General features: G+C 39.2%; 1 protein-coding gene across 2 annotated transcripts in view; it reads right to left on the minus strand.

Moving 5' to 3' along the window:
* Positions 1–12070, minus strand: part of LOC132824351 (inactive serine protease PAMR1-like) — a 166893-nt gene that overhangs the window by 38630 nt on the left and 116193 nt on the right. For both annotated transcript variants that reach the window (XM_060838716.1, XM_060838715.1), the window contains exons 9-10: positions 8812–9018; positions 2454–2660 (exon numbers count right to left, since the gene is read on the minus strand). In XM_060838716.1, coding sequence (XP_060694699.1) covers positions 2454–2660; positions 8812–9018 — 414 coding nt within the window. The remainder of the gene's footprint in view (positions 1–2453; positions 2661–8811; positions 9019–12070) is intronic.

Genomic DNA, 12070 nt, shown 5'->3' on the forward strand with positions numbered 1-12070 from the left:
TTGTCATCATTGGCACCATATCCTAGAGATCTGCATCTTCCAGCATGAACTACAAGCTGTCATGACGTCCATGTCTTTGAACTCTCATGTTCTTGCTTTGTAAGAATGGTAACAGGGAGACAAGGGATACCCTCTGCAACCATGATTGAAAACATCTGCATACATGCTTCTGACTCAGGCCCAGCATAGATGCAATGCTGCCCATTCTTCCAACAGAGTCATGGTAGAGCTGACAACAGGCCTTTTGAAGATGAGGTTTCAATATGTGGATTGGTCAGGAGGGCCTTTGCAGTACAGACCATACCAAATGTGCCACATAATCCTTGCATGCTGTACTCTACGTTACTGCAGCAGGATTAGAGAGGATACATTGAATATTGCCCCAGATTTGCAGTTTTCAAAGCAGGAAGATGAGGACATTGAACAAGAGGAACAACACCTTCACTATGATAGTGGGAAACCTCGGCTGCAACAAATCAGGCAGGACTTAGCTGATACTCCATTCTAATGGATGTGAGCTAAGTGTAGTGTTTATTCATTGATTGTAAATTTGTTCTTGTTCGGTGTTCGTCCCCATGAAGGGAATGAAGTTTTTTGTTTGATTCTTCTTTTCTTTTCCGATTATTCAATAAAATGTTTTCAACCATTTAAAGGTTCCCAGATTGAACATTGAGATGTGTTAAGGGTTCCAAGGATGTTGCTAAAGATGGGCAGCAGGTGTAGGTTGAACCTTGTAGCTGCAGTTACAATGACTGTTGGTTAGATAGGTGATAATGTAAAATAGCAATACATTTACAAATGTGAGCTTGTACTTGTAATGCAATGTCACTTATGCCACCTATATGCCTCCAGAAGCTTTTGCTTTTCATTTGCTACTCACTACATGTACTATGAAGGCAATTCTGGTTGGCAACATTTGACAGCTGGACTTTAAATATGGCATCGGAAATCCAGAAGGTCCCTGCTGTGGTGAGTACTTCTACTGCTGGTGAGTTTACGATAACAGGAGCATAGTGCCAACAAGGTGTGATGTACACATAATGAAGAGAACAACGTAAAATAGCATGAGAAAATTACTTAATCTAATTTCTGCTGTGTCTATCTGCAGTTAATTAATAGGGAAGCATAGATGAGCTTTACTCTGCATTGAACATCTACTATTCTAAACTGGGTTTGCGTTACAAAATGGGGCAGAGGAATCTTTATTCTATACTTTGAAATACTCGTGTGAATGATTTTTCATGTCACTTGTTGATGTCCAGACATTTCTCTACTAGGAGAAAGTGAGGACTGCAGATGCTGGAGATCAGAGTTTAAAATGTTCAGGAAAAACACAGCTAGTCAGGCAGCATCCAAGCAGCAGAAGAGTCGATGTTTCGAGTCCAAGCTCTTGCTGATGAACAGCTTATCTTCGAAATGTCAACTCTTCTGCTCCTCGGATGCTGCCTGACCGGCTGTGCTTTTCCAGCACCACACTTTTTGACCACATATCTCTACTACCCATCAAACCGATGCTGAGCAGAGAACTGGTGTTAAGTACCATACCAAGTCTAGCAAGTGTGAATGGCTGCTCAGTGAATTTTGAAGTTGAGTGCTATGCCGATGAATTGTCCAAGGACATTGAAATGTTACTTGAATAACCTACCACCACCCACCATGAATAATTGCCTGCATTTTGTGAAACTGTTCCACCACAATTCCCCATGGAGTACTGTAGAAGAGCTTTACCATGTGTTTGAGTATGCTATATTGACCCTGGAGTGTTTGATGCTGATGATTACAGGGTTTTTAAAAAATACTAAAGTTGATTTTAGTCACCTGTACTACTATTATGTAAAATCTCCAAACACAAATTGTTTCATTCTGAGTTACCAAAACTAAAGTAGTATCTGATTTCTAGTAGGGAAGGTTAATATTAGTCTACAACTGCAATTACATGCAGCTCACAAACTTTGTGCTGTCCACATTCGGAAGAACAGTGACAAGAAACCAGTCTATCACCTTCCAAGTAATTGCATATCTATTTTCATATTTGCTCTTTTCCACATACTTTCTTGCCTTGGGGTAAAACTTTGAATGATCTCTTGTGACAATCTCAGCAGAAATTGATGAGATTTAGAATAAAGGGTCTATTTCCCTAGGACTATAGCCACCTGCCCATCAACTCTATTGTGGGATTATGGAATGAGCTTTGTGAATTTTACTCCAACTAGTGGCTTATCAAATAGGTTTGCACCTTTAGGTTCAAAGGTTGCTCCTAGCAACTTGCACCACAACCTATTTGAAATTATTCTTTTCACTTTTCGCTTTTGCTCCAAAATTCCTAATTTACCTTTTTATCTTATAACATTTGAGCCCTCATATTACCTTTCCCTGTAACTCCTGGACTGGGTCCTGCAACAGGTGATATTACACCAGCCACATGGCATATAAGAAAGGCTTCATTGCATTACCTTTTACACAGGTGGGTTGCTTCTCTGTCCATGTTCCATCCTGTTGACATGTTCTCTGTGCATTCCCACTCAAGACAAATGAATAACTGCAGGTGAATTGCATGATGGTGCCTACAGTTGCATAACCCTGGTGGATCTCCCCACTTCCCAGGAGAATTCTCTGTTGACCTTTTAGCGGTGCACCAGGGACAGTACAGTTGATATTCACTGGAAAACAAGGTTAAAACATTCCTTTATATAGAAGCCACACAGTTAAATGTGTTCTTTCCTTAAATATTTCAGTGTAAATATCTTACATTTTTAAACTGATATATGCTGAAATGTTTCAATCGGAAATCTATGAAATTTAGCCATTCAGAAGTCTTTTCTGGCATACCAAATCAATGCATGTATTTATTAATGCAGAATGCATATTGTAATCAATTAAACTATCAAGCAATGTTTGTCTAATGCATTCAGATCACAAGTGTAATTTTTGAAGTGTATCCCAGCACCACATCTCATGAGTCATCCTTACCTTTACCAGGTGTGAAAACATTGGGCCAATTATGTTGCAAAATTTATTTTCTCTTGCAATACATAAAAAAAATCAATTGTTCAGATATGTTATTACTCATCTCCAGGGCAGGTGGGATTTGAATCTACAGGAGTGATACAACCACTGTGTCACATGAACCTTCAAATGGTATATTACTGCTATTTGAATTAGCAATTTTCAGAGAGCCATTAATTGATGTCAATTTTAGCAGAGTTTTCTATTAAAGGGAAAGCAGAGTCTACTTTCCCAGTTTCAGGCTGTCCAGATGTCATCTTCATGTGATATTTAAGAATTTTGATAATATTCTCTCAAGAGAAGGCTATCTAAAGTTGAAACTCATGAAATTGAGTACAAATTATTTACCTGTTTAAGAACTTAGGTGAGTGGCACAAGACACCCTTGTGCCTATTCATTGACTTTAGCTCCTCATTCAAAAGCATAATTCTAATAAAACTCAGCTCCAAGGTCAGAGACTGAGGACTCTACTCCCCCTTCTGCAACTGGATCCTCGACTTCCTGACCAACAGATCACAATCAGTAAAGATGGGTGATAGCACCTCCTCCACAAAATTCCTTAACACGGGCGCCCCGACAGGGATATCTTTCAGCTCCTTACTCTACTCCTTACACACTCACGAATGTGTGGCCAAATTCTTTTCTAACTCCACTTACAATTTGCTGATGACAGTAATGAGTCGGATCTCAAAGAAACGACAAGACAGAGTACAGGAAAGAGATAGAGAGCTTAGTGGCATAGTGTAAAAACTGGTCATTGACTTCAGGAAGCAGAATGGAGGACACATCCTTGTCTGTATCAGTGGAGATAGTCAAGGTTTCTTGGAATAAATATCACCAACAATTTATCCTAGTCCATTCAATTTGATTCGGCAATCAAGAAAGCACACCGATGCCTCCCTCCTCAAAGGCTAAGGAAATTCAGCATATCCATAATGACTCTTACCAATTTTTACAGATGCACCAGAGAAAGCATCCTATCCAGATACACCACAGCTTGGTGTGGCAACTGTTCTTCCCAACACCGGAATAATTTACAGACAGTTGCACACATAGCCCAATCCATCACAAAAACCAGCCTTCCTATCAATGACTCCACTGACTTGGGAAAGTAACCAACATAATCAAAGACCCCTCCCAACCAGGTTACACTCTCTTTCATCAGGCAGAAGAGATACAAGTTTTAAAACACATACCAACAGATTTAAGAACAGTTCTTCTGCATTTTTAACAGACTTGTGAACAGATTTTTCAGTTGAATTTTTCTCTGCATCTCCTGTGCAGTTGTAACACTATATTCTGCATACTGTCTCTTAACCTGATTTACTTACATAAGGTATGATTTGCCTGGTTAGCACACAAAACAATACTTTTCACTGTATCTCGATACATATGACAATAATAAGAAATCAAATCAAATCATATCAAATCAGAGAATATGGATCATAAGGAGCTAACTGAATCACAGGATATGACTTGTGTTTTCCCACAGGGATCTGTTTTGGAACCTCAACTGAAGACCATATGACTACAGGAATAAGACTATGCCATTTTGTTCCTTGAGTTTGTAATCCTATTCAATGGTTAAAATGATTTAACTCGATATATCCACCTTTGTCTCTTATTCTAAATACCTTACTATAAAAAGAACTATCAATTTTATATTTAAAGTTTACTATTACTAAAGTTAATCTAGCATCAATTGCCGTTTGGAGAAGAGAACCAAATTGAAACCAGCCTTTGAGTTACAAGTGTTTTCTAATTTCACTCCTGGTGGGTCTGTTCTAACTTCAAACTATGACTATTGCCAACTCTTCTCAATTAGTGGAGACAGCTTCTCTCTGTCTACTCAATCTATTAGCAAGATCATACAATCATAATATTTCAATATAACCCTGTAACATTTAAAATTCCGAGGACTATGACCCTAGTTTACGTATTCTCACTTTATAATGTATCACTCTCTCAAATCTGTGCTGTACATTCTGCGATGCCAAAATAGGCCTCTTTGGTCTACTCACAGTATTCTACTCTGGTCGTAGCCACATCATGCTCTGTACTGATGAAGATTCAGTCTACTGACATTTAGCCCTCAATATATCCACCCGCATTCCCCCTGTTTTTTTGGATCTTCATAATTTCTCATTTTTTTCCCCCATTTAGCAAGTACAAAATGTTTACGTCCAAAATAGCTGTCATTCAAGGTGACTACCATCTTATTTTCATTGACAACAATCACCATGATAACTTTCAAAGGGCTCATATCATTACTGACCAATTTTTTTTCTATTGTAAAAATTGTTTTTGCAAAGGTATTTTCATACTTCAGCTTTCAGTTTCTTCCTGTGTTTAATCACTCTTTGCTTTTCCTTGTATCATTCCCATTTAAGTTTTGTCTTATTTTTTGTACATTAGTATGTCTTTTCTTTCATCTCACTCTACACAATTACATGTTGAGTTCCTTCCCTGCATGATTATTGTTCCCTCTGCATTTCAGCATGTTAACTCTAATTCAAAAACCAAACTTCCTAACCTCCCTATCGCACAATATTTCTTGGCTCTTGACTTTTAAAAAATTCATTCACAGGATGAGGGTATCACTGCTAGATCAGCATTTATTGCCCATCCCTAATTGCCCAGGAGGCAGTTAAGAATTAACCACATCGCTGTAGGCTTAGAGGTCACATATATGCCAGACCAGGCAAAGATGGCAGTTTGCTTCCCTAAAGGATATTAGTGAACCAGATTTGTTCTTCCAACAATTGACAATGGATTCATGGTTGTCATTAAACTTTTAATTCCGGATATTTACTGAATTCAAATTCCATGATCTGTCATGACAGGATTTGAACCTGGGCTCCCAGAACATTAACTGGGTGGCTGGATTAACTGCCAGTGATAATGCCACCAAGCCATCAACTCCTCTTAATTTGATACAGCTGACCCTGAAGACTGACAATGATCCACCTCCCAACCAATTTGGATGGATAGCCCTGACTGGTGACCAGGCTTCTGACTGATTTATGTGTAGCTCATCTATTGACTTTGTGTTATTCCCTTGATTGGTTGCAGTGAACCTGCACGTTTGCCCATGACTCACTTCCTAGACTGTAGAGGATCTTAACCATTTCAAATGGCCAACTGACTGCATCCAAGTCCTGACATTGGATGATGTCCTTGATGTACTGTGTTATCACTTCTTGACTGAAGGTTGATTCTCTTGGCCTGATTGAGAACTACTCCCCTTAGATTTTGGGACATGACCATTTGGTTGAAGTACAGTCAGCGTACATTGCTTGCATATGATGCATGTGTGGCATTAGTGTAGCATGGTGTCACAGAGCAATATATCCATCCTCTTAACTAATCACTGCTGGCAATCATGACAAACTGCTTGGCTTTGTGGCTGTGCTACAAGGTAAGGTTAGACAGAAAAACCGAGCTTTTAAGCTCTGGCTGAGGGGACAAATCAAAACAATGCCAGGAAAAGGAAAGAAGAGATTCTCCAAATATTCAATTAGGTGCAAAGTGAGTGAGCATAAGGGGAGCAAACAATGAAAGGTGTAAGCACACTCCAGAATGCAGGAATGTGCTCGCCTGTACTCTAAACCAACTGGAGATATGCCATGTGGATATGGAGAGGCTGGTATGTACCTGATGCCAGTTTCTGTTCATGAGGTTGTGGGTGGTCATTGCCCTGAAATGTTGAGGACCCCTGTCCAAGGTGAAGACTTGCAGGAATAGGCAATGCGTTGGAGTTTCATATTGGGACTCCTTGCTATTTAGCTTCTATCAGGTGGTGGGAGAATGGAAAACTTCAGGCCACTGAGGCGAGATTAGGTACTAATGACATGAGAATGCATCCATATAGATACAAACACGCCTTCGCTACACATTGTCAAGATTCTCATCTCACCTTTCAAAACTTGGTTGCAAAATCAGATTTATTTCTCTCAAATCCAGGAATCTCATTTTTCTGAGCTCACCATATTTTCCCAACTGACTTGCCAACGTCCGCATCATTCAAGGGATGGGAAAATTCTGCCTTTAGTGACTGCTTATGAACCCTCCTTTTCAAACACCACATTGGAGTCAATCAATTGGCCCAAATTTGCCAATGGTCAGAAAGTCATTTCTGCAGCTTTAACGTGAGTGATTCGTCAGGATCGTGAAGAATCCACAATGTAGCAGAAGGAGTTATACAAGAGATTAATGATTCTGCTGGAGAATTCCCTCAAGTCTGGAACCCTCTGAAATTATCCATTGAAATCACAGAATTCAGGGTTCTGCTGCAGCCACTAGGGGAAATTTAGACAATTAAAAACTTAGTGTAATTCCTGGGTACTTATGAAACTGACTCTCTTCCCCACCCCACCACATACTAACCCTAAATACACCTAGCCCACCACTGAAAACAACACCAGCTGCCCCTTCCTATAGCCAGATACCCCCAGCCCTCCCAGGACCTGGTACACCTCTTTTCCCCTGGACTCAATATTATGCTACCCCTCAGGACCTAATATATCCTGCTCATCCTGATCTACCTGTAAACTTCCCAGGCCCCTTCCCATCTTGCATCTTGGTGCAATACTCTCCTGGATCCCTAACCTCACACTTACATTACATACTCACCCCTTCACATTTAAATGCTAGACATTTGAATCACAGAATATAGTAATTATCTGTGAAAAGGGAAGTGTGATTTGACAACCCTTGCTATCTTGCACTGTGAGAGACTCGTCAGAGTTAAAGTATCCTCACATTTTTGGTGAAGTCCTGATCAGAATCTCCTGTTGGTATCGCAGACCCCATACTTAATGTAAAGAAGAAGCAGAATGATAATGTGAGTGTGGTTGCTGTTTCTCTGAAAATTTGGCCATTATGTTTGCTATTTCATAAATGTATATACCCTGTTAGGCCATTAAATAATTCTGGCTCATTGTTAAATCTGACTGAATTTATTTACAAATAACTTAGATGATAAAACATGTCGAAGTTAGAAAGGAAGTGTGAAGAAATTCAAAAAGCTACATATGTGGGTCATTAAAATGTCAGGGCTGAAAATAATTGAAGAGGATAGGAGAAGACTGGCTTTTAAATGTACAGGATAGAATGCAAGGAGGAGAAGATATGCTGCAGCTATACAAAGCCCTTATTAAATTACTTGAGAAGCATGTGTTCAGTTCTGAGGACTACCCCTTAAGATATACTGTCCCAAGAGGAAGCTATTTTTGTTGATTGTGAATGTTAGTGCTGGAGTCTACTAACTGGAGTTATATTCAGACATTACAGGAGTAAAGCTATGAAAATACATGCATAGGCAAAAATTATATATGTTTGAAATTCTCCTTCACAATGGCATTTGACACGAGATAATAAAAATTAATACATTTTCGTCAACTAATGATGTGTAACAAGATGAATAGATAGTGTTAGGTCATGGCCTAACACCATTACCCAACAGCCTGTCATCAACATATCCAACTCAGACAGTTTATAACTTTAATCTTTAAATGCATCCAACACAATGTGAGATGTCCTAATATGAAATATCTAACTGAACTTCAAATGTCTAAGAAAGCACTCAACTACCAAAACATCAATTATTTCCTATGTGTGATTTTACATTTGTACCTTGAATAGTTTTAACTGTTGAGTAATTGAACTTTTTAGCAACTATAGCATGTTATTTGTTATCAGGTATAAGCAATGAAAATGCAGTGTGATTGCTATGTATGCACAACTGATGCTTGAAGTTACCTCATCATTTTAGAGTCTAACAACAATAAGAGTTTGCTGCAATACCTTTTGTGCAGATTGGTTGCTTCTCTGTCCACATTCCATCCTCTTGACAAATTATTTGTGCACTTCCACTCAGAAGAAACAAATAATTGCAAGTGAATTGCAGGATCGTACCCACAGTTGCATAGCCCTGGTTTATATGACCACTTCCTGGAAGAATTCTTCGATGGCCATTTAGTGGGACACCAGGGTCAGGGCAGGCATTGTTCCCTGTAAACAAAGATCAAAACTTAGTGCAAAAGTAACAAGAGTTGGGATATCTTTAGCTTCTGTTACTTTTTCATTGTCAATAAAGTATGCTGATTAACAAATGCTGGAGCTCTTCCCTATAAAATGTTCCAGATTTTTCTGCTGAAAAATTGCGAACATTGAAAATAAAACTTGCATTTATAAAGCTCCTTAAACATTTTCATTTTAAAGCACTTTATAACCAACCAATTACTGTTAAAGTGTTGTTACTCTAATAAGCAAACACAGCAGCCAATTGACAAAGAAAATCCCAAAAGAAACAATGGGAGTCAGTTTGACTGTACAATTGGATAAAACTGATGAAAGTAACTTGAAAATGAATCGTGCAATGGAAATCATGGAGATTAAAATCCGAAAACTGTCATAACCCATTTTACACCATTACCCAATATGATGTTATCCCTGTTGAGATAAAAAAACTATAACACCTGTATCTGGGCTGTTTTTTAACATTGTATCTGAACTCCCTTGCTTTTCCTCAACAGTTGTTGTGAGATCTTACAGATCTACTGTATCTGAAGTGCAGTCCCTTTTATATGCAATGCCTCACCAGAATAATTACCTGTTCAAATCCTGGTGTGCATGATTCTCTGACAAAGAGCAGTACCACTGCACTAAGTCTGATGGCATAGCCTCAAGAGTTTAGTAACATTAGTCAAGCTTATTAGGAGTAGGAGTGTGTAGAGATTATAAGTTAATATAAAATGATCTATACATAATAGAGCTGGTGATGTGCTGCAACTGCAGTATATGGGAACTAATTATCATCACGGTGATTCAACGCACTCACATCTTCAGTAAGTCTATATAGGTTAAGGAGTTTTAGCTCAATCATTCATCTGGACATGAACATGGACCCTGTAATGCACCAGGAGGGCAGAAGGCACTCACACTATTTAGAACATCTGATTTGGTCCAAGGTCAGGGACAGATGGATATACCTGCAAGTGAAGCAAGCACTGAGATCAAGAAGGTGGAAGTGGAGGAGCCTCAGCCTTTCAATTGTTCAATAGGTTCAAAGCTCTTAGAGCCAGTACTGATGGGAGAGAGGGCTGAAAAGTGGATGAGAAAACTAATTCTGACACCATGGGGCAGGAAGTCATTCAATGCAAATGAGTCTATAGGAATGCATTGCTCATTGGAGGTAGTATAATCAGGGGATAGACACAGTCTGCAGTCAAAAGCAAAAGTCCATAATGTTGTATTGCTTCTCTGATCACAGATTATGGACATTTGCTCTGGGCTGGACAAAATCTAGTTGTCATGGTCCATGTGGGTACATAGGAAGGACTAAGCATAAGGAGTGTGAGCTTTTAGGATTAGGTTACAAAGCAGAACTTCAAAGCTAATAATTATTGGATTGCCACCTGAGCTACTAACCAAATGGAATAGGATAAATAAGATTAGAGAGATAAACGAGATTCAATTTTTGGGCACTGGTAACAGTACTGCAAAAGTGACAATTGTACGAAGTGGACAGTCTTCATGGGAAGTAAAGTGGTTAATGAAAACAGAGAAACACCACTTTTTCCAAGGACAGAGACCATCTCTTTTACAGTGAGAACACTGGAAGAAGTCTGAAATTTCAAGTCCTACCCCAGGACAATATTTCTCATTTATAGCAATCCATACTACATGCAAACATGCTTGCTGGAGGCAGCTGGCATTTAAATTACCATTTGCCTCCATGGGAATTGGATTTTGGAGTCTCTGGGATATGAAGCCAAGCATTAAGAGAATAGACAAGTATGAACATGAAGAACTACATTTTTCTCAATCCATTTCTTTAGGATAGCCTGGATACCCATTTGGAGAGCTGAGACACCATTCAAATTTGGGTTCAGAGCATTTGGGTGCTGAAATCAGATATCCTTAGGAAGGAGTTTATCCTAAGGACAGAATCAGGGATCCTTTGAGGAATTTGGAACTTTTTGGGATCATTAATTGCAAAGAAGATTGTGTAAAAGATGCATAAACTCTGAGAACTGTCAAACTGTCAAGACCTATTGGAGATGTACGGTCTCACCTCCAATCCCACCAACCACACCTTCAGCATAAATACCACATTTTCCCAGCTGCTATCAGCTTAATGAAGAGTTACCAGATGCAAAACATTAATTCTGCTTTCTCCCGATGGATACTGCTAGATCTGCTGAGTGTTTCCAGCAATTTCTGTTCTGATACATAAAACTACTATAGGATTTGTGCTAATTGACTGACTTCCTAAACAATCATTTTCACAGTGGAATGCTAATCATGTTAGCATTTGTTTATGTTTGGTTATGTTTGTGTTTTGAATTCCACATTCCCATTTACCCCAGAAAACCATGCCAACAACGATTTATCTATCCTTGCCTTAAAATTATTCAATGGCCAAAACCTCCAAAGCCCTCTGAGGCAACAAGTTCTGACATTCTGCAATTCTCTGAGAAAACAAATTCTCTTAATCTCCATTCTGAAACGGCAACCCTAATTTAAAAGTGTCCCCTAATTCTGGACTCACCCATAGGAGTAAACATTCTTTTCATATCCACCTTGTCAAAACTATTCAGGACCTTACATCAATCAAGACTTCAATGTCTTTGGAATGCCCTTCCTCAAAAAGGCAGTGGATGCAGAATCTTTAAATATTTTTAAGTCAGAGATAAACTCTGGATTACTAGGTGGATGAAAGATTATCAGCGATATGCAGGAATATAGAACTGAGATTGAAATCAGAGCAACCACGATCTTTTTGGATGACAGAGCAGGCTCGAAGCACCAAGTGGCCTTCTCTTGTTCCTTGTTCACATGTTTGTATGCTCATATGGATATCATAGAATCTCTACAGTGTGGAACAGGCCATTTGGCCCAATAAGCCCACACGGACCCTCTGAAGAGTAATCCACCCAGATCCACTCCCCTACCCTATTACTCCACATTTACCCCTGACTAATGCACCTAGCCTACACGATGGGCAATTTAGCATGGCCAATCCACCTAACCTCCACATCTTTGGATTATGGGAGGAAGC

This window comes from Hemiscyllium ocellatum, chromosome 18 (genome assembly GCF_020745735.1).
Source record: "Hemiscyllium ocellatum isolate sHemOce1 chromosome 18, sHemOce1.pat.X.cur, whole genome shotgun sequence".
Taxonomy (NCBI): Eukaryota; Metazoa; Chordata; class Chondrichthyes; order Orectolobiformes; family Hemiscylliidae; genus Hemiscyllium; species Hemiscyllium ocellatum.